Source organism: Chiloscyllium punctatum, chromosome 4, assembly GCF_047496795.1.
Source record: "Chiloscyllium punctatum isolate Juve2018m chromosome 4, sChiPun1.3, whole genome shotgun sequence".
NCBI classification, from domain to species: domain Eukaryota; kingdom Metazoa; phylum Chordata; class Chondrichthyes; order Orectolobiformes; family Hemiscylliidae; genus Chiloscyllium; species Chiloscyllium punctatum.
In genome coordinates, this window is record NC_092742.1 from 33599963 (window position 1) to 33624221 (window position 24259).

General features: G+C 41.2%; 1 protein-coding gene across 3 annotated transcripts in view; it reads left to right on the plus strand.

The window, feature by feature from the left end:
• Positions 1 to 821: 821 nt before the first annotated feature.
• Positions 822 to 24259, plus strand: part of LOC140476173 (voltage-gated delayed rectifier potassium channel KCNH5) — a 312744-nt gene continuing 289306 nt past the window's right edge. For all 3 annotated transcript variants that reach the window (XM_072568342.1, XM_072568343.1, XM_072568345.1), the window contains exon 1: positions 822 to 1108. In XM_072568342.1, coding sequence (XP_072424443.1) covers positions 1036 to 1108 — 73 coding nt within the window. In that variant the 5' untranslated portion in view covers positions 822 to 1035. The remainder of the gene's footprint in view (positions 1109 to 24259) is intronic.

The following is a 24259-nucleotide window of genomic DNA, read 5'->3' on the forward strand; positions in this document are numbered from 1 at the left end:
AACAGAACATGGACCTGAACTGAGATGCTGGCACACCCACTGAGGAGTGAAGCTTTTTCTGTTTTTATACTGCACGCCTGATTTTCCTGGGCTTCCATTTTGTTTGAGTGTACTTTTTGTAAAGCAACTTTTATTTGTATTCTGATAAAGGTGCTACATGAGGTGGTACAACCAACAGCAAAGTCACATGGTGTTGCAGTGTTGTGCTTCTGGAGAAGGCACTTGCTCACCTTGTAAAAGTTCAACCCAACCAAAAGTAATCCGAGGCGAGCAGAGGTTGTGTGTCTAACCTGTTGACAGAAGAGAAAGAATGTGCTGGAGAGTGGGGGTGGGGTCAAGGTGGAACTCAACCAACATCATCATTACCACTAGTAAAGACAGAAATTGCTGGAGAAAGCTTCGCAGGCCAGGCAGCATTATGGAGAGAGAAACTGAGCTAACGTTTTGAATCCAGCACAACTCTTCTTCGGAACAAGTTTCAAGAGAAGGATGCCATCTTTCGATGTAGAGAAGTTTGTCAAAGCCTTGCAAAGTTTCTGTTAATATCCAGCACCCCAGGGTGGGGGTTACCCAAGAATATGACCAGGTGTGGGGATGGATTGGGTAATCCCAGAGACTGGGAGCTGTAAACTGGAATGGAGTCACCTCTGCTGTCACACTATGTGTGTGTATGTGGGTTGGTGGGGAGGGGGTGGGGAGTGAAGGGAAATGGGGTGGGAGGGAAAGGGGAACGGGGGGGGGGGGGTGAAGTGGGAGGGGGGTGGGGCGGTGCTTGTGTGGATTTCCCCACCCCCAACCCAGTGAAGACTGTGCGTCAGGAAGAGAGTGCGCAGCCGCGGCGACTGCAAGCTGTCAGTGCCGGCGATGGAGCAGCTGCAACGGTGGCCAGTCCAGTCCCAGTCCCAGCCCCGGCTCCAGCTCCGGCTCCAGCTCGGACTGCAGCGCCGGTGCGACGATGAGCCGCTTCCCGCCACACACTGACCAGCTGCTCGGAGCCGCCCAACAAACATCTCCCCAAGAGCCTGCAGACCCAGGATGCCCGGTGGAAAAAGAGGGCTGGTGGCACCGCAGAATACTTTTTTGGAAAACATTGTCAGGCGATCCAGCGGTAAGGTGGCACTTTTGTAGCGACGCGCCCCCCCCCCCCCCCAATCCACCAACACTTCCTCCCATTAGCTATTGATTAACGGAGCTATAGTTTCTAGTCCCTAGGTACAGTCAGTGCCCATCTCTCCAACCTCCTTTCACTGTCCTCCTTGCACGCAGATTGACTGCTTATTTATCTTTAAGGTGCAATAGATCCTCATAAATTAAACTGAAAGGCAGTTCATTTCGATTTAGTTTTGACCTGTTCTAATTTTGCTCGTCTTGCATGCAATACTTCGTTCCACAACATCGAATGAAGCGACTAGGAATTCTGGAAGATTGCTAAACTTAATTGAAAAGTAATTTGTTAGAACACTTGTTAATAGATCTCGCGGCGGAAAGCGATTGAACATTATTTTTCCTCTTGTAAGTGTTTATAATGGCTGTGCTGTATACAAAAACACAGTTCCTTTTTGATCTCTGCCGTCATTCTGACTGTCAGATCAGATCCCCAGCGTGCTCCCTAGTGTTATTTTTAGTTTTCAACCATCAAGCGAGACTAATATACAGCAACGATGGGTTTCCTTAACAGTGAATTCGGCAGCCTGACAGTAGCCACAGACAGGGAAGACGCAGGGTGCAAAGCGATATTTTTTTGTTTTTTGGGAAATTACTGAGAGAGAACCTGGTGATAGATAACTCTCAGGAACTTGCAGCGCTCAAGTAGAACCGATCGAAGGATGTCGCTGAATGAAGGGTTTGCCGGAGAGTTTCACCTGAAGCGTTCCTGTAAATCCACTTCCAATCTGTTGAAGCCGATGTTGCAATAGAGACAAGGAACGTGGAAGAGTTCCAAATGTTGGTTAAACGAAATTACTTTTGGTTTGTGGGCAGAATGATGTGGGAGCTGGTATAAACTCCGCCGTTACTAGTGAATCGATATCTATAAGCTATAACATTCCCCTTATTTAACACACTGTCATTTACAAATGAAGAAATCCGGTCTAAATATTATGTGCGATATTCCTGAAGTTGCAGCCACTAGTTTAGAAACTACACCTAATGAGTTCACGGCATTGCAAGCGGGTTTACATAAACACCTGTGTCTATTCCTGCAGACCTAACCGAGAAACATCTTTAACGGGAGAAGAGTCTTTAAAATTGTAAAGCTTAATGTTTCTCACAGTGCTTGTTGCATCTGAAGAGCTAGGAGGATGTAAATGTAAAGAGACATTGCTTTATATGTAGTTGACATCTATTTGGTACAGTGTGTTATCCCTGGCAGTCAATCTTGCCAGCAGGGGTTTGTTGAAAATTGCTGTGATCTGTTCGGAGCTTGAGCGATGTTAACAGATCCCATTTGCTGCATTCGCTAAACATTCGTCAGAGTCCAACGCTGGACAGAGCAGCTCCTTGGATGTTGCCTGAACTGCTGTGCTCTTCCAGCACCACTAATCCAGAATTTGTAAGCCCACCAACTCAGTGGTATTTTTCTTGCCATTACGGGTCGCTGTTACTCCTCACTGACAGGCAACTCTACCTCAGTACCCCCTGAGCTAAACCCTCGCTCTGAACAAATACTGATGCCTGCAGGCAATTCCGGCTGCGACCAACTTTTCAACAGAGTGATTCGCAGGAAGACGCCGAACAGTTTGACTAACACTGTACGTCAACCGTCGGCTACAAATCAACTCTTAAAAGCCCTATTTTACTAATGAGCATTGCCGATCTATTTGTTAAAGTGACAGAGGACGCTTATTAGGAACCAGCTCTTTCTAAATGTGTACATGCATCAATGGAGCAGTAGGAAACTGGGAAATCAAAAGGACGTTTGAAGGATTGTTCCAGGAGTGCTTTAGAATTTAGAAACAGATTAGTAGTGCATTTTGTGCCTCTTGAAAAGTTCACCAGTCAGGATTTGTTTAGTAATTTATGCAAAGGACAAAGAAAATTTCAATTTATTTAAACTGAAACAGGCACCCAGAACCAATTGATGCAGCAAAATGACCACCGTGAAAGTTCTGAAATCAGAGAATTCCAACTATGGGATATAATTTAGAAACCATAGGTTAATATTTATATCCAGTAGCTTGTTTAGCTGGGAGTGCCAGACAGGACTGTGTTTCCATACCTCCATACCAGGAACCTGTTCGGATCACTGGTTGATAATTACAAATTATAAAATTAGCAATTATTTATATTAAGAATGGAAACTGCATTGGCGTACAGATTGTAAAATGTCCATGTGTCACTCAGTCCGTCTATTTCCGACTGCATAATATCACCCATCTCCAAGCTGCCCCCCTGGTTTGGAATCCTCAATCATGCCGTCATTACTTTGAGTGTTGAGTATTTATACCAATGTACATTGCTGGATTGTTTCCCATTTTCTACTCGCTATAAATTTGAGGTCATCCAAAAACTCTTCTGCCTTCAGTTTCCACAAAGGACAATGTAAATGTTGATTTATTGCAGAAACAATCTAACAAATAGAGAAAAGTAGTAAATTGATGGACATAAACAATTACATAGCATTCACCATGAAGTTAATGAACTTAGAAAATTAGAAGCAATTGGTATTTTTTGGGATATAGTTTAAAATCCCTGGGGTAGGATTTATATATTGCACCAAGTCCTGTTCACCCATCAATGTTGCACTTATTGATTTATGTTGACACCCTTTTGAAGAATGCGTTGCTTTAAAAAAAATCATCCTTGTATTCAAATTCCTTCACAGCCTATATCTCCAATTTGTGGCTGTCATCTCCTCCAGCCTTAGAAAACTAATATATCGGCTTCTTCAATTCTGTCTTCTTCAACATGCCGGATTTTTATTGTTCTACAATTGACAGACGTGCCTTCAGCTGCTTCATTCGTAAGCTCTGGAAATCCCATCCTTTACTTTTCCACTTCCCTGTCTCGCTATCCACCATAAGGCATACTTTGACCAAGGTTTTGGACATCTGACCTAATATCTCCTGACGTGGCTTGGAGTCAGATTTTGTTTGATAACCGTCCTGTGCATCATTCAGTGGCATTTTATTGTATTAAAAATGTTATCTAAATGCAAGCTGTTGTTGTTATTTCTGAACTTTAATATAAAATTATACTCCATCTGCTTTTTTTGTGATGTCAAAATATGATATCCTTTATGCAGCTGCTAACACTGGAACAGATTGAAAATGATGTTGCATGGTTAAGTTATTCTAGGAATAGTTAGATTGGAATATACAAAATAGGAACAGGATTAGACTATTCAAACCTTCTCTGACATTCAGTAAGATCACGGCTAATCTGACTGTGGCCTCCAGTTTCCCGCATGTCCCCCATAACATTTGAGTCATCTGTAGATCAAAACCCTGTCTGAATTAGCCTTGAATAATGTATACGCAGGTACAACTTTTTAAATATTAGTTTGGAGAGTTACGTTTACAACACCACTGATGATGCAATATGTAAGTTAGTGAAAGCGAACCCACAGGATTAATGCCTGAACTATGTTGCATCTTAGTCAGACATCATCATTTCCCTCAACATCTCTGGACTAGAGCAGTGAAATCAATTCTGTGTTTTGCGTCATTGCTATCAGTTTTGGAAACTACATAAATGGAGCATAGAATTGGAACTGCTTGTGGTGTTCCCCATAGTGCCATTATGAAGCCCTCATCACCATAGCTTATAAAGTGTCTTTAACATAGATAATCATCCAGAGACACTTTTGGAGGAAGATTTCCTTTGAGTGAAAGAAAGAGGGATCAGATCAGGTGACCAAAAGTCAACTAAAAAATGAATAAAGAGGCAGGAATTGGCTTATGAGAAGTAGGATCAAGAGACTAGCCAAAAGTTAGAAAATTTTATATAGTCTCATGAGCAATGTTATACTGCAGTGGTCATACTTAAACTCTCAAATTGTTTGACAATATGCAACTCATTTACTCCTGCTCTTTTTATGATTTCTTGGGTCTGTCATGTTAATAATCAACAATCGAAGTCTAACCCCTTTGAACCAACAATAGCCAACTCCTGCTTGTCACCTTTACAATGCACCTTATTCTCGCAAGCACAAGGCCAGATACACATTTTCTCTTGCTTCTACCCCATGAAACTTAATTAATGAATTACCAGTAACCCAGAGGATGAATCCAGACAATGATTGGGTGATAATGAAATTGTAACCACCAAGAGTCTCAAGAAATGATTACCCTCCACGGAGGAACCATTGAGCATAAATCTTGGGTTTCCAGCAGTTCCAAGATTCCTGCTTGCATAGTATGAAACGCATCCAAGCAGTGGAGACAATATTCCATAATGTGCTGCAGATGGTAGATCATTTGGAAGTAATCCATTACTCATAATCTGCAACATGTTGATGGATATGTACACAGTTGCACAGGCAGTCTGGACTGCATGCTCGCACTAGCACAATGAAAGTCCTCTCCAACAAAGGAGCCAAGCACCTTTCGATTTCAGGAGCTTAGCAGTGACTACTCTTCTGGATACCTTGGATATTGGAGTTGGGAGGGCTGCAAGACTGATGTCATTGGCACTACTTAATCTGCTCATTTGTTGATCTGCACCTTGCAGTTGCACCAATATGTTGATGTTGATTTTCAGAAGAATGTCAAATGTATACATTGTTTCAGCTCTTTGGATGCCTCAGAAGGTTCACTCGTCTGATTCCTGTCATTAGGCATTGATTTATGAGGTAAGGCTGAGCAGGTCAGACCTAAACTCAAAAACGAGAGATGATTTCATTGAGGCATAACAAGATTCTGAAGATATGTGACCTGGTAGATGCTGTGAAAATGTTCTACAACTAGGGGGTGCAGTGTAAAAATAAAGGATCTGTCATTTAAGACAAAGATGAAAACAAATTTTTCTCGAATACTCATTTGGAATTTTCTTCCCCAGAAAGCAATGGAGTCTGAGCCATTGAATATATGATTTTGATATAGACAGTTTTCTTTTTGATTGACAAGGAAGTCAAGTGTTATTGGGTCTGAAGAGGCAGGAAAGTGGATTTATGGCCACAGTCATATATTAGCCATTGCCTTAATGACGAGCAGAGCAAGTTTAATGGACCAAATGGCATATTCCTGCTCCTATTTTATATGGTCTTATTGTGACCAGAAAATTGTAAAATAGGTTTTTTTAAACGGGTGGAGGGGATCAGGGAGAAACATTAGAGTTTGGGAGCACACAAGGCTGGAATCAGGGGAATAGAGAGGTCAGCAGGGCTGGGGATAGGGAGCACTGAAGGGATAGAGTAATTTAAATACAATGATCATTTTAATTATGAAATATTAAAGAAACAAGGTGTCAATGAAGGTCAGCAAGAGCAGGAAAGGTGGATAAAAGATTTGCTTTGGAAAAGGGAATGTTCAGTTTTGAATGAGCTGAAGTTTGTGGTAGGTAGGAGATGGTAAACCAGGAAGCAAGCCAGAAAAGCTTTGGATCAACTGGAAATGAAGTTGGGATCCACCAGTAGTTCCGTAGTCCTTCACAGCAAATTGTCAGCCCAATTTTCCATTCAAAGAATAGGAAATGGTTGAGGTGTGAATTGCTTGCCCATTTGTGGTGAACCTATACTACATTAGCTGTTATAGACTAATATCAACACCCTTAAGTCCAAAGGTGATAAAGGCATGAATAAAGCTTTCAGTAGCTTGATGGGGTAAGGCTGGCTGGATGTCACAAAAGGAATTTGGGACCAGAAGCAACACAGGCTCAAAGAGAAGATTTTGTTGTGAATACTCTCGTTATGATGGGAATGAAGAGTGAAATTATTGGAAGGGAAATTGACTTTATCACAGGATAATAGGATTGGACTCAAAATAAAATTGCTTCAGTTAGTGTTTAGCCGGAGGAAGTTTTGGCTCCTTCAAGACTAGATGTCAGAGAACTAATCTGACAACATTTGGGCATGGAACATTTGAAAGAGGTGATGTATAAAGGAACTGGATAGAATATATGAAAACCATCCTTATAGAGATTAATGTCACTGAGTGATGATATGTAGATGAGAAAGGGTGGGGGAATGACAATGGAATTCCTGCAAATTGTGATTAAACAAGGATGGAAGTAAAACCATTGAGAGAATGCCATGCTTTGATTGTAAACTTTATGGCAGCAGGCAATGGAAATCCATTGGAACTTTAGGTGATGCTCCAGAAGACAATGTGCAGTCAAGTGTCAAAAGGCACAGTGAAAGATAGGAGAGAATATGCAACAGGGTCACAGAGAATGTCATTGATGTTGGAAGTGTGGAAACATGGCAGATGCTTGTGGAATATTTTTAACCAAGGTCTCCAAGGGGGAGGGAAAATGAACAAAACAAGTTAAAATATTTTAAAAAATAATAATCTATTATTTGTAACTCTCACCTCCGAAGAAGAAGTCGAACTTCATCAAAATTTAGAAATAAAAGCAGAAATTGCTGGAAAAAACTTCGCAGGTCTGGTAGCATCTGAAGAGAGAAAGCAGAGTTAATGTCTCAGAACACTCTTCTGAAGAAGGGTCGCTGGACCCAAAATGTTAACTCTGCTTTCTCTCCATAGGTGCTGCCAGATCTTCTGAATTTTTTCAACAACTTCAGTTTTTGTTTCTGATTTCCAACATGCAGAGTTTGTTCATTCTTTTGTTGAAATGTAACTAATATAAAGGGGTGAAAAACAAAAGGATTCATATTGGCTGCCTACCAAAACTACACCTGTTGCACACCCAGTTGAACTTTCTTTTATATTGTAAGTAATAAAATAATCTATTTCAACACATTTTGGACCTCCAACAGAACTAAATTTAGCTCCTTTTATTTCAAAATGGAGAAATATGTATCCTTTGATAACTTTTATTTCTTCAGTGCAGGAAATATTCCTTTGTGAATCGTGCACATGGTTATGAGTGCTTACAGTGTGCCAGCCAGATCTTTGCTGGGCATTTTAAGATTAAGATCATACATTGTGGTATATTACCATTGACAGTAATGCAGCACTTAATTTTAATTACTGCAGGGCTACATTATCCACATACAGTTTAAGCTAATGGTAATAAATTAGTGCATTGACTAAAAGACTAATTAAATCAATTACTAAAGTTTGCAATTGACAAAAAAATCTGAAACAGCTTTTTCTGGACAGTATTTAAGAAATTTGAATTCCATGTATTAGCCTCAGTTGAATGTTTATTGAGGCACTCGGTACCATTGTCAAACCCTAACCACCCAACGCCTGGAGGAAGAACGCCTCATCTTCCCTTGGGACCCTGCAGCTACATGGGATCACTGAGGATTTCACAAGTTTCATCAACCCCCCTTCCGCACTTTATCCCAGACCCAAGCCTCCAACTCAGCACCACTCTCTTGACTTGTCCATCTTCCTTCCCACCTATCCACTCCACCCTCCTCTCCAATCTATCACCTTTCTCCCTCCACCTTCACCTACTTATCACATTCCCAGCTACGGTCCCCCCTCTCATTTATCTCTCAACCCCCCCCAACCCACAAGATCAAGCCTGAAACATTGATTTTCTTGCTCCTTGGATACTGCCTGACCTGCTATGCTTTTCCAGCACCACACTTTCCACTCTAATCTCCAGCATCTGCAGTCCTTTCTACTAGGTACTAAATACTTGAGCACATTTGTAATTTTTTTTTAGATTAGATTCCCTACAGTGTGGAAACAGGCCCTTCGGCCCAACAAGTCCACACCAACCCGCCGAAGCGTAAACCACCCAGACCCATTCTGCTACATTTACCCCTTCACCTAACACTACGGGCAATTTTTTTTAGCGTGGCCAATTCACCGGCCTGCACATTTTTGGATTGTGGGAGGAAACCAGAGCACCTGGAGGAAACCCACGCAGACACGGGGAGAATGTGCAAACTCCACACAGAGAGTCGCCTGAGGCGGGAATTGAACCCGGATCTCTGACGCTGCGAGGCAGCAGTGCTAACCACTATGCCACCGTGCCGCCCAAAATCAAGTGAACTGAAGTGAATTGGGTGATTGTTTTTGAGCTTAAGAACAGCAGAAACATATGAAGCAAGAAAGATCAATCTCCTTTCCAAATACTTACAAGGGATTAAGCAACTTTTATTCTTAGAAAGCAACTTGTCTCCATTGGCTTTGTCCCAGTAGAGATGCACCTAGCTGATTGCTATCTTAAGCCGAATCCCAGCCTGGAATTATGTTTCATATAGCTACTGAATTCACAGTATGTTTGAAGATAATTGGAACTATTGATTTTTATGGAATGGGCACCTTGTAGGCATCTGGAAGAGTTGCTGAATTCACAAAGTTCAGCTGTATCTGTATGGCTTTGGAGGTAATGATCATGAAGTTTGACATAACCTGAACCAAACCCTTATTTTCTTTAGTCATCCAGCATTCCATAAACCTACCAGCCTTTCCTTTCACCATAACTTCCCTGGATGTGTTTCTGAGAATGTCCTGCCTCTGCACTGCTGAAATGCAATCTCATATCAAAAATGCCACTCCCCTCCTCTCTTGCCTCCCTTTCTGTCCTTCCTGTAGCATTTGTATCCTGGAACATTAAGCTGCCAGTCCTGCCCATCCCTGTGTCATGCCGAACCCTCCAATATATTCTCTTTCTCCAGTACTGCAAGGCTATCCTTAACCAAGACTACCGCCCCTTCACCTTTCCTTTCTTTCCTATCTTCCTTGAACACTCTGTAACAAGGAATATTTAACACCCATTCGTGCCCTTCTGGGAGTTAGGTCTCTGTTATAATCATAGCATTGTAATTACATAAGACAATCTGTACCTGTAATTCACCAGTATGAATTTCCTTTATTATTATTTGCTGTATGATGTGCGTTCACGTATGTGCTGTATAACCCTTATCTTTGAGCTCCTTGTCATTAGTTTTTTACGAGTTTCCTAATTTCCCCCTTCCTGCCTATATCGTTGGTACCCAGTACATCTTTTGACTGGTCACACTGCCTAAGAGAGTGTCCTGCAACACTCTGTGACATACTTCGTCCTGGTGCAGGGAGCTCTTATCCCATCCTGGAGTCATTTTTCTGACCCCTGAAATACCTGTCTGTTCCCTGTTACCCTTGCTGATTCTCTCCTGTACAATGGCCTTCCCATTGTGCCATGCAACTGGTGCTTGCTGCACTCCTCTGAGGAACCTCACCAGTATTCAGAATTGAAAACGATTGTTGAGTCAGACCTCGGGACTCCTGATCCACCTGCCTAGTTCTTGTGTTCTGCCTGGCAGCCTCTCTTCCCTATCTGCATGCATGTCCCTAACTCAGTGTGACCACTGCTCTGAATGTGCTATCCATGTAACTCTCAGTCTCCAGGTGTACACATTGACTGAGTGCAGCTGAGCTTTGAAACCCAGACGTTTCTGCAGCTGGTGGCACTTCCTGGACATATCTTTGTCCAGGTCATAGGAGGTGTCCCCAACCCAACAAGATGGGTTCCCACATTGTTAAATAACCTGAACTTATTTGGGTACTGCTCTTTATAAATTAAAGATTAGAGAAAATTGTAATAGCAACTGAGTTTACGTAGAAACTCGACTGTATCAAAACATTTTTCAAAACAGGAGGAATTAGAGACAGAACTGAGTGATGTTTCAAGTCCGATGAGATTAAAATCTTTGCAATGTTCACCTGAATATGCACCAGCTTTTCTGCTAATGGGTATCAATAGAATGTTGGGCAGCTTTAAAATGTATTTGTAGTGTGCTTCTGCTAGTACTTATGTATATAACTCTGGACTGAATCAGCCCAAATTTTCTCTAGCTCTCATGTAAATTTTTGATTCTGTGCTTGACTTTCAAGATAACAATTTTTCTCCCAGTTTTTAAAATATTAATTGTTGGAACTCTGAAGTCTTCAGTTCTCTGTCAGTTTTTTTTTCGCTGTAGAGCTTTCCAAAATTTGATTGCAATTTAGCATTCTTTACGTTACTTCCTGGAATGTGGATGTAGCTATAAAGGCTGGTCTTTGCTGTCCGCCAGCACACTACCCTGACTTGAAACTGATTCAAAAAGATTTGCCACCACCCCAATGGCAATGAGCAATAAATCCTGCTGAACCAGTGCTGCCCACATCCATTGAAGAAATGAAAAAAAAAGAATCCTGATTGCCCATGAGAAATGTTTCCTGAATTGCTGCAGTCCATATAGTGTAGGTCCAGCCACAGTATACTTTGGAAGGAAATTCCAGCCTCTTAATCTAGAGACAATAAAGAAATGTTGACTGAAGAATGTGAAAGATATTCCTTGTAATCCTGTACACAAAAAGACTCATTTAGTCTACTTTTAATCATCAAAACAATAATGAAGATGCCCATGATAGTGTTGTCAAGTAGCACCTCTAAGCAACAAGCTTGCTTGCTGATACTTAATTTGCCTTCTGTCAGAATCATCTGGCTCCAGGTCTCATTACAGCTTTGATCCAGGCATTGACGAAAGAGCCAGAGATGAGCAGTGAGTGATATTCAGGCAGCATTTGATTAAATATGATACCTTGGAGTTTTGACAAAATCACTGGCAATTGGGGAAAACACTGCTGGTCAGAGTCACACCTAGCACCAAAGAACATGACTGTGGTTTTTGTCTGTGGGACATCACCGCAGATAACTTTAGGATAGATATCTTCAAATCAACCTCTCCTGAGATTTTACTGTGCACCACTGTATTGAGGGAGGTGATGGTGTAGTGATATTTTTGCTGAACTGTTAATTCAGAGACCCAGGTAATGTTCTGGACTCCTGTGTTTGAATCCTACCATGGCAGATAGTGGAATTTGAATTCATTTAAAATCTGGGATTAAGCGGCTAATGATGACCTTGAAGCCATTGGTGATTGTCAGAAAATCTTATCTGGCCTACTCATGTTCTTTAGGGAGGAAACTGCAATCCTTGCCTGGTCTGATCTACATGTGATTCCAGACCAACAGCAATATGGATGACTCTTAACTGCCCTCTGGGGCATTTAGGAATGGGCAATAAATGCTGGCCTAGCCAGAAATGCCCTCATCTTATGAATCACTGTGTAAAACATTTCTTATAGAAGACATATAGAGTCATAGAGATGTACAGCATGGAAACAGACCCTTCGGTCCAACCCGTCCATGCCGACCAGATATCCCAACCCAATCTAGTCCCACCTGCCAGCACCCGGCCCATATCCCTCCAAACCCTTCCTATTCATAGACCCATCCAAATGCCTCTTAAATGTTGCATTTGTACCAGCCTCCACCACATCCTCTGGCAGCTCATTCCATACATATACCACCCTCTGCGTGAAAAAGTTGCCCCTTAGGTCTCTTTTATATCTTTCCCCTCTCATCCTAAACCTATGCCCTCTAGTTCTGGACTCCCCAACCCCAGGGAAAAGACTTTGCCTATTTATCCTATCCATGCCCCTCATAATTTTGTAAACCTCTATAAGGTCACCCCTCAGCCTCTGACGCTCCAGGGAAAACAGCCCCAGCCTGTTCAGCCTCTCCCTGTAGCTCAGATCCTCCAACCCTGGCAACATCCTTGTAAAACTTTTCTGAACCCTTTCAAGTTTCACAGCATCTTTCCGATAGGAAGGAGACCAGAATTGCACAAAATATTCCAACAGTGGCCTAACCAATGTCCTGTACAGCTGCAACATGACCTCCCAACTCCTGTACTCAATACTCTGACTAATAAAGGAAAGCATGCAAAACGCCTTCTTCACTATCCTATCTACCTGCAATTCCACTTTCAAGGAGCTATGAATCTGCAATCCAAGGTGTCTTTGTTCAGCAACACTCCCTAGGACCTTACCATTAAGTGTATAAGTCCTGCTAAGATTTGCTTTCCCAAAATGCAGCACCTCGCATTTATCTGAATTAAACTCCATCTGCCACTTCTCAGTCCACTGGCCCATCTGGTCAAGATCCTGTTGTAATCTGAGGTAACCCTCTTCACTGTCCACTACACCTCCAATTTTGGTGTCATCTGCAAACTTACTAACTGTACCTCTTCTGCTCGCATCCAAATCATCAAGAAAATAATGAAGATGCCCATGATAGTGTTGTCAAGTAGCACCTCTAAGCAACAAGCTTGTTTGCTGATACTTAATTTGCCTTCTGTCAGAATCATCTGGCTCCAGGTCTCATTACAGCTTTGATCCAGGCAGAGATTAGCAGTGAGTGATATTCAGGCAGCATTTGATTAAATGTGATACTCCCAGTGTCACTAACTAACTGGGCATTTATTATAGTTAATTCTCACTAGACTAGTGCTGGATGCCTCCTCTCGTGTCCAACACCATTGCCATGAACCCACTGTCTTACAGAAGGAGATGCTCACAGGTTGACCTTTCATTGTCCTCCCGAGACTCTGGCTATTTGCCTCAGTTTTGAACATCTGTGCCCTAATTTCAAATCCATTATAAACATCATGATGGCTGGTAGAACTTAATTAATTAATAAATCTAAAATATGTACAATTGTAACTTGATTTTCAATTGAATGCCTTGGGAAGTGAACCCAGAACTTTGTATGAATGCATGTAGCCTTGTTAACTGTCATGATTGTTGTTAATTATTCGTAAAGCTATACCTCTGAATCCCTTTGCTTCTCTACTGAACATAAACATTTAGTTTTCAAGTTGTTAGTGGCTTCATTACACCATCTTCTAAAATGCAACACAATAATCTTACTGATATAGATCAATTTGTCACTTACATGCCTATTCTACACATTTCTACAGTCATCATCAGTGTTAAATATAGCACCTAATTTGATGTTGTCCACAAATATTTATCTCCTAGTCCTGAGTCTAAATGTAAATAGTGAGGAATAGTGGTCCCAGCATCAGTTGCTGTGGAAAACCCTTCCCACCTTCTGCCAATTGGAGAACCACTTTTGATCTAATACTATTTGCTGTAGTACGTTCATTCGCCAACTCCATGTGCTTGGACATTGGTCATGGGTCCAATATATGGTGTCTTATCAAAGACCTTTTGCATATCATGTCAAATGCACGTGTATTCTCTATTACTTAGATCATAGAGCTGTACAGCATTCAAACAGACCCTTCAGTCCAACTCATCCATGGTGACCAGATTTCCTAAATTAATCTAGTCCCATGTGCTAGCATTTGGTCCATATCTCTCTAAACCCTTCCTATCCCTCTAAACCCTTCCAGATGCCTTTTAAATCTTTTAATTGGACCAGCCTTCACTACTTCCTCTGGCAGCTCAATTCATTCACGCACTAACCTCTGCATGAAAAAGTTGCCTCTTAGCTCCCTTTTAAATCGTTCCCCTCTCACCTTAAACCTATGCCCTTTAGTTTTGGACCCCACTATCCTGGGGAACAGACCTTGGCTATTCACCTTATCTATCCCCCTCATGATTTTATACACTTCTTTAAGTTCTATCAGCCTCCGATGCTTCAGGGAAAATAGCCCCAGCCTTCTTCAAAGAACTTGATAAGTTTTGTGAAACATGTCTTTCCCTTTTGAAATTCCTGCTCACTTATATTTATAGTTAAAACATTAAGATTTTAGGCATTTTGAGCAAAGATTCATTGTTTTTCCTGCCATCAATGTTAAGCTAACTGGTTTATTTTTTTCCCTGGATTAGCTCAGTCTTGCTTTTTTAAATGGGACACCATTCAAACCATTTTGGTACCAGGTTAAAGCATAGTGAGGAGGTTAAAGGTGCTCAGGGGACAGGAGAAGTCAAACAGTATTAGAATCAAGAGTACTTCTCATTGAACTGGTCCATATCATTTTGAATCCTCTTTGTGTTCTCCATTCAGCTTAAGTTGCCACACAGTTTTGATTTGCAATCAACCAACATAGTTGCACCATTCTCTTATCATCTGAGTCACTAACCTAGATGATAAATAACTGAGTTCAAAGGTAGTCAAAAAGTGTGGCACTGGAAAAGCACAGCCAGTCAGGCAGCATTCGAGAAGCAGGAGAGTCAACATTTTGTGCTTTTCCAGTGCCACATTTTTGACTCTAATCTGCAGCATTTGCAGTTCTCCCTTTCTCCTGAGTATAAAGGTACCCAACTAGAGGAGAGTTAATTACAATTCAGTGATTTTACAGAGGCAGATTGGGATCAAACCCAATAGATTGGCAGCTAAAAGCAATGGAGCGCCTTCCAGGAGAAGAAAGTTTGGGTACTGACCACCGGGGGAAAGAAACGCCATTTGAAATTAGAGCTATCTGACTGACTAGAGTTCTAGGTATTAAAACACAAAAGTTTACAAGGTGAATTTAAGAGTATGGGAAGAATGTAAAAGGAGGTATAGAGAGATTGATTGAGAATTGGTAAATGAACAATATAAAACAGAACCTAAGGGTGTTTTGTAAACAAATGCTAAAATTATAATTAAAAGAAGGATATGGTGATTTGGAACAAAAGGAATCTTGTGAAGCCAGGGACAAATGAGGTGGTAAATGAACACTCTGTGGCTACCCTTATTAAAGAGAAAGATACCACGAGTATCAGAGCAAAGAATAAAGTAGTCAGAAAGTTGGATGACATGATTGAAGATAATTAGGAGATATTAATCAGAAAGCTACTAAAAGGCGTAATGGTGTTCAAAGCAGAAAATCATTCACTCCTCTGGATGGGATTATTCCTAGTTGCTGAGAAAAGTCAGGGTGTAGCATAAGTGGTTTGTAGTTGTAACACTAATATAACTAATAAATGATCAGTTATGTCATTTCACACCCCTCCCCCCGCAACTCACTCATTAAAAACTAAGAAGTAATTACCATTCTCTAGAGTGAGAACTTCAAGGACCTTCTCAATAAAGATATAACCATTAATGCAAGTGCTTTTGACACCATCCCACCACAGACACTGTCTCACCTACCGAGAGGTTTAAAGAGCTTCTGACAGCTGAGAAACAACTCCTCCAGCAATGATGGAATCCTGACTAAAATACACTCCTGACATGAATCCATGACCTCATTGCTCTTGTCTGGAAGAAAGAGAGAATACTGGAAATTCATGGATGTTGTAATTGTAACAATCATCAATGAAGGAGACAGGTCTGACTGCAGAAATTACAAAAGGACTTATCGACTGTCCTCCTCTGGAAGGGTCAATATGAGGATCCTCTTCAACTGCCTCCTCCTAGAAGCTGAACAACTCTTCCACGAGACTCAATATGACATTGGTCCATCAAGAGGCACAATGAACATGATTTTCAATGTGTAACAAAACTATGGAAAGTGCAGCCCTTCGGCCCAACAAGTCTGTATGCAGCTTTCTTTTAATTCAACAAAGGTCTTCCAATTTTTCAATCCTGAGGGATTGTGGAATATCCTTCTCAAATTCAGCTGCCCACAGAAATTCATCACCATTTTCCATCTACTTTATGCTGACATGCAAGCCATGATCCTCACCAATGGATCCACCACATACCTAATACGAATGCAAACTGGGCCCAAGTAGGATAATGTAATTGATCTAATGCTCTTCTCCATCTTCCTTGTCACAACGCTAATGCTTCACCCCACCAACCTTCTCACCAGAGTGGAGTTAACCTATAGGATGAGTGGGAAACTGTTTAAACTTTGCCTCCATGCCATGACTAAGATCACTCCAACTTTGGTCATTAAGTTGCAGTACACAGGTGCACATTGAGAGGCAGAGCGACAAAGCACTATCAATGAATTCATTAAGGTATGTGAGGGAATGAGTCTCAAACTGAATAAAAATGCTCTACCAGCCCAATCCTGCCAACACCATTGCCTCCGGACATTGAAATTCAAGGTGTGCTCATTGACAACATAGATCTTTTTCCACATCTCAGGCGTGTCCTTTTGTGCAAGCAGACATTGATTAGATTAATTACAGTGTGAAAACAGGCCCTTTGGCCCAACAAGTCCACACCGACCCGCTGAAGCGCAACCCTCCCATACCCCTACATTTACCCCTTACCTAACACTAATGGGAGGAAACCGGAGCACCCGGAGGAAACCCACGCAGACATGGGGAGAATGTGCAAACTCCACACTGAGGCAGGAATTGAACCCAGGTCTCTGGCGCTGTGAGGCAGCAGTGCTAACCACTGTACCACTGTGCCGCCCACGAGGAAATCCAATATTTACACCAGCCTTCAAACGCCTATTCAAAGGCTGAGACCTCAGTCCTAACACAAAGCTTATAGTATAAAGCTTATGGTCCTGTATGCATTATAAACTTGAATCATATACACTAGATACCTCAGATCCCTAGAGAGTTATCACCAGTGTTTTTTTCACAAACTCCTGGCAGGATAGCTGTACCAATGTGAGTGTCTCTCCCACACCAATATGTCCAGTATCAGGCACTGTCACGCACGGCCAGCTGTGATGGTGGGGGCCACATTATACACACGCCCTACACATGACTTCCTAAACAAAAGCTCTACTCTGAACTCCACCCCCTAAAGAATTGCAATCTCTCCACCGACACGTGGGAATCTCTTCACTTTGAATATACAAACTGGAGAAGAAGCATCCACAAAGGTGCCAACTGCCTTGTGCATCACGAGTGGAGCATATGAAGACTCAGTGCAAGCTGCAGAGAGAGTGCGCAGAATCCAGAGAATTCAGAGAATCCAGAGAATCCCACTCATCTCCCCATCTTAAACTAGACCCACCTGCCTGTGTTTGGCAGATATCCTTCCAAACTTTTCCTATTCATGTACTTATCCAAATGTCTTTTCAATGTTGTAACTGTATCTGCATCCACCACTTCCTCTGACAGTTCATTCCACACACTAACTGCTCTCTGTGTAAAAAAGGTTGCCTCTGTGGCCTTTTTAAATCTTTCTCCTCTCATTGTAAAAATGATTCCCCCGTCTTAATGAAAAGACCTTTGCTATTCACCTTTTCTATGCTCCTCATGATTTTATAGACTTCTATAAGGTCACCTCTCAACCTCCTGCACACCGATGAAAAATGTCCCAGCCTATTTTTATAATTCAAACCCTCCATTCTAATTTGGGCTTGGACTTGTTGGACTGAAGGGTCTGTTTCCATGCTGTATGACTCTATGACTACCTACCCCAACTGCGGAGAGTCTGAAGCTCCAAGATTGGGCTATTCAGCCACCGCAGAACTCAGCCTTATTCCCCGAGTGGAAGCAAGTCGCCTTTAACTCCGAGGGACTGCCAAAGAAGAGGGACCTGAGGGAAGAAAATTTTGATGGAGTCCTGATTGGCCTGGTCTTTGTAAATAGTTATTAAGTGCTCATTAGTTTGCACCAATATATTTTACAGTCATCTGTCGAAAGCATCAGAACCTGGTTGTGATTTTTATGGAGCTTCAGAGGTTTTGATCACAATCTTTCACTCCTGCTTAGGTATGGCAATGATCTTCGAGGAGTGGAGAGTAGATGTTAAAATCATGTTCAAAAGACTGGCCTATTTCAAGGCAATTAGCTTAACATCTGTCTGTGGATTTTTAGAACTACTGTTCTGGGGAAAATAATAGTTGGAACTTGGAAAAATAAGGGTTGCTAAGTGTAATTCAGAATGGACCTGTTCGAATCTGTTCGTCTAACAGGTTTGGCTCAGTTGATTAAGTTCTTTGATTAGGAAAATGTGTTTGATGTTGAGAAAATCGAGATTGCGCTTAATAAAGTGCCACTTAATAGACTTCTTAATAAAATTGAAGCCCGTGAAATTAAAGCAACTGTTGCTGTGTAGATATGAAATTCACAAAGAAATGGAAAATATAGAGTAGCGTTAAATGGTTGCATTTCTGATCAAGAGTGCAATGATGTCCGCCAGGGATCTGTGTTGGGCCAACTGCTCTTTTTACATGTTTTTATGTATTTGTTTATATATGAATTAGATTAAACAATATTTACAAATGACTTGAAACTCAGAAACAAAAGAAATCGTGAGAAAGATCGTGACAGACTCAAGGGACATATGGACTGGTGAAATGGGCAGACAAATGGCAGATGAAAATTAATGCAGCGAAATGTGGAGTAATTCATTTTGCCAAGAATAATGAGGAGCAGCAATATAAACCAAATGGTACAATTTTAAAGCATTTGCAGAATTGAAAAGATCTGGAATGTCTGTACCTTCTGAAAGTGGAAGGGTAAGGTGAGCAGGCTGGTAAAAATAATTTTTGGTTTTCTAGATAAAGCTGTAAGGCTTTAAAGGAAGAAAGTTATACTAAACCTTTAGGAAGGCATCCTGCTGCAGTAATAAAGATGTATGTCCAATTCTAGTACCACATTCAGGAAGGATGTGAAAACAAAGAACAAAATAAAACCAAGACATTGCAAAGAAGATCTACTAAAATGATACCTCTGTGAGACTTCAGATGTGTGGAGAGACTTGAATGGGAGTTCTTCTTCAAGTAGAGAGGTTTGGATGTTTGATAGGCGTCTTCAAAATCATGAAAGGTTTTAAACAGTAAGAGAGGAGTAACTGTTTCCAGTGGCAGTAATCAGATAATTCAGGTTTAAGACAACTGACAAGAACCAGAGAAAAAGGTGATATGCAATGAGTTAGCTGGAATACACAACTTGCAGGGCAATAGAAGCAGCATCTGTGATACCATTCAAAACAGATTTGGGTAAATACTTGAAAAAATAATTCTTGACGTATGTACCTGACCTATTTCAGATCTGTATTGATTTATTTTGGTTATAACATTGAAATAACATTTGCTTTCAGTAGTCCTACTCTTGTTTTTTTAATCAACTTTTGATATAAAAATAAATTACTTTGCAATCTCATGCCTAGTTCCTTTAATGCAATGGTTTTAGGTTTTGTCCACGGTTTGACCAGTTCATCAATTACCTCCTAACTATTTGTAATCTTAACTGCCTTGCTTTTTTTTTTAAAGCTCTTCTTCTGTTAGATCATCTTGTTAATCTACCTAGTAAAACAAAGACAAAATAATTCTTCAATGTTGCTGCTGTTTCACTGTTTGTTGTACTGTGAAAGATATTTCAAACATTGAAATGTATTTCTATGATTTTTACCATGTTCATGATGTAACATTTCTAAGCTGTTTCTTGAAGGAATTAGCAACACGTTCTTTGAGATGAATGTGAGTTTATGGTGAGAAGGCTCAGATTGACTAAAAAAGGAAAGCCAGAAATTGGTAGGCTGCAGCCTCTGGGTCAAAGTGTTACACTAGTAAGGCACCAAAATATTTTTTATACTTGTTTTAAAAAAAACCTATTCAAGAAGGGAAGAGATCAGTGAGCCTCTCTAGCTCAATGGTGGCTTGCGATTGACAGGGTGTATGAAGGAATGGCAGATCTGTGTAAGAATATGTGCAGAATAAGCATGATGTGGAGGTGCTGATGTTGGACTGGGGTAGACAAAGTTAAAAATCACACAACACCAGGTTATCGTCCAGCAGGTTTATTTGGAAGCACCAGCTTTCAGAGCACTGCTCCTTCATCAGGTCCTGATAAAGGAGCAGCGCTCTGAAAGTTAGTACTTCCAAATAAACCTGCTGGACGATAATTTAGTTTTGTGTGATTTTTAATTTAGAATAAGCAAACCAATGTTTGTGTATATGTGTGGATAGTTTGAGAGAGTGGAATAGTCTGCAGGATAGAGAATTCAAATTAAACATATAGATGTTTGATCTTCTACCAGTTACATGATTATCTTCCAGAAGGTGTGTGCCCTGTACAGAGTCTATTGCATCAGTGGGTGGGAGAGATGATCCTCACAGAACAGCACCAAGAAGAGGCTCTTGTGGCATCTCTGATTTTTTTTTAAGAAGACATTTGCTCATGGAACCCAGATTTTGCTGGCTAGGCCAGCACTTGTTTCCCAGAGAGTAGTTTGCTATGGATATGGAGTCACAGATTAGACCAGGCTAGGACAGCAGATTTCCTTTCCTAAAGGATATCAGTGAACTAATAGATTTTTACAATAATTGACAGTGATTACATGGTTACCATTAGGCTGGCTTTGAAGTCCAGATTTTTCTTTAATTCAATTCACATTTCACTATCTGCTGCAGTGGAACTGAACCAATGTTGCCAGCACATTATCCTGAGATTTTGGATTACTTACTCATCATTGTGATACCACCTCCATTTTATTCTGATAAGAATCAGACAAACAAACTATTTTAAGAAGATAATTCAAATATTTTTATGTTTTTAACTCAATGTGTTGAGAGAAGCTATTACACATCTCTTGAGCAGATAGGATGAACCCAGATCTCTTGGCTCAGAGGTAGAGTCACTGCCGCTATACTACAAGAGTCCCTGAGAATTCAATCTTTTTTTAATGGTTGTTGCTATCTTTCCTGCGTTTTGCTCCATTACCAATTACCACAATTCTGAGATGATTTAAAGTGCAGACTTTCTCCATTTCTCCTGTTATAGAAATTTCAATTGTCTCATTCATTGTGATTGAAAGAGCACGTCTGTTGAGTGTTATTCATTCAGGGTGACAATCAGATATTTGAAATTTGAAACATTGCCTATTTTAGATGATTTCTAATTGTTATGACATGGGTTAAACTCTCCTGTTTAATTTAGAATCAGCAGCACAGAAAATATTTATCCCATGCATTAATGTGTGAAAATTCAAGTGGCCAAGAACTATTTAAAGTAAAAATTAACACTTTATTTCTTAAAGTACAACAGAGAATAATTAACTAACAACTGTGTACAAGTCCTTTCTCGAACCTATCTTTTACCTTCCCTTCTATAATACTAGTCCGATGAAACTCCCAATTAAGATTTACAAAACAACACTAATTATCTCAAAACCAGGCAGCTTTTGTATTTTATATTTAGATCTTCCTCTGTTTTCTTCTAAGGAATTTTTGCGTCACTGATTGAAAAAGTTGTCTTTAAGGGAGCCATTTTTCAGGCAGTCTTTTATTCGCTGGGGCTTGGCAGTTCTCCTCCCAACTGTTCAATTTTCCCCTGGTCTTATACCCCAGAACATCGGATTGTGTCATTGGCTTTTAAGATTGTCAATACATTCTTTGGAAACTGGTATTTTTTCAGGGAATAATGTAAACTGATTGGCCTAATTTGAATCTATTTTTTGTTGTTTCCAGGCAACCAGTTACTCCTGTAGCCTGAGCACATATTACATTGTCCAGATTAGAGTAGTGCTGGTCTCTCTACCCTGGAGGCTCCCTGCCTTCAGTCCTGATGAAGGGCTTTTGCCTGAAATGTCGATTTTCCTGCTCCTTGGATGCTGTCTGACCTGCTGTGCTTTTCCAGCACCACCCTAAACTACACTCTGATTTCCAGCATCTGCAGTCCTCACTTTTGCCCACGTTACATTGTGTCTTATTGAGAACACTTGGTGCTGTCACTGCCCACTTTTAACTCTCTTAAAAGGTATAGTTCACCCTCAACTTCATAACACTAATCAACCCATACAGAGATGTTACAGCATACCTCTGAAGCAGGTGAGACTTGACCCCATGCCACCTAGCTCAGAGATAGGTACACTACCACTGTGCCACAGGAGCTCCTGAGAATTAAGGTATTGACGGTGGAAAATAATCTCCATCATGTGATGAAGAGTTAAATCACTTGTGCAACATGAACTCTCAAACATCTAATGCTCAGACCTAAAGGAATGCAGGTGACAGCTTTACCAAGGGTAATATGGTGGAGAGAGGAAGAAATGGACTGAGGAAAAAGGCGTTATATTTGAAGGTGAGAGTGAAAATGAGTAGGTCGGTTGATGTGAATTACCAGAAATGGACAGTCTAGGATTGAAAGTGAAGAGGTCATGGAAGTCATGTTGGAAATTATACTTTTTAGCATTTCTTGGGATGCAGGAGTCACTGGTTATGCCAGCATTTGCTTCCCGTTCCTTAGAGCTCTTGAAATGAGTAGCTTGCTTGGTCATTTCAGAGTCCGTTTAAAGGTCGTCTACATTATTGTGCATCTTGAGTCACGTGCAGTCATGACCAAGTAAAAACAGCTGGTTTCTTAGATTAGATTACTTACAGTGTGGAAACAGGCCCTTTGGCCCAACAAGTCCACACTCCGAAGAGCAACTCACCCAGACACATTCACCCCTTCACCTAACACTATGGGCAATTTAGCATGGCCAATTCACCTAACCTGCACATCTTTGGACTGTGGGAGGAAACTGGAGCACCCGGAGGAAACCCACGCAGACACAGGGAGAATGTGCAAACTCCACACAGATAGTTGCTCGAGGCGAGAATTGAACCTGGGTCTTTGTCACTGTGAGGCAGCAGTACTAACCATTGTGCCACCGTGCCGCCCACCGTTTCCTTCCCTAAAGAATGCTATTGGAACCGTGGATTGGTCTGAGAATTGATTATTTGAGGGGAGAGCTTTCCTTAGGGGTCGATGCAGAAAGGGGAAACATGAACATGTCTGTTCATGGATTGAAGGAAGTGATCGTTAATGACTTTGTGGTTGAGAGGAGTGCCCATCAGTTTGGCATGACTGAATATGAAGAATAAGGCAAGGAAGCATAGGAGAGTAGTGAATTCAAAGGAACGAGGGGAAAATGAGCTACACTGGACAGGGACATGATTTTATCTTCAGTATTGTGATTATTATGATGCTCTTGTTAAACCAAAAGGACATTCTGCCTGAAACATAAATGAGTAATATAGTGTATGAATTTCAGTGCCAGTGTGATGCTAGGTGGTAGGCGGTATATTCTGATGGCAGGGGCAGCTCAGTGGTTAGCACTGCTTCCTCACAACGCTAGGGACCTGGGTTTGAGTCCACCCTAGGGCGACTCGCTGTGTGGAGCTTGCACATTCTCCCCCTGTCTGTGTGGGTTTCCTCTGGGTGTTCCGGTTTCCTCCTCTAGTCCAAAGATGTGCAGGTCAGGTGAATTGGCCGTGGGAAATGCAGGGTTACAGGGATAGTATAGGGGGATGAGCTTCGGTGGGATGCTGTTCAGAGAGGCAGTGTGAACTCGATGGGCCGAATGGCATGTAGAGGTTCTGTGAATTCTAGATCAACTCAAATAACAAATCTCTCTGCAACAAGCCAAGGTATTAACTGTACTAAACTAGTCTGTGCCTACAAATTTCACACCAATGTCTCCAACATTAGTTGTACTGTGATTGGACAACATCTGCTGCAGAAACCTGAGTGCTTACAGAATCATGCTGACAGCCAATTGTCAGTCTGGCTGGTGCCTTGTGAAAGCTGCATATGTTAATACACAGGAGTGTGTACTTTGCTGACAGA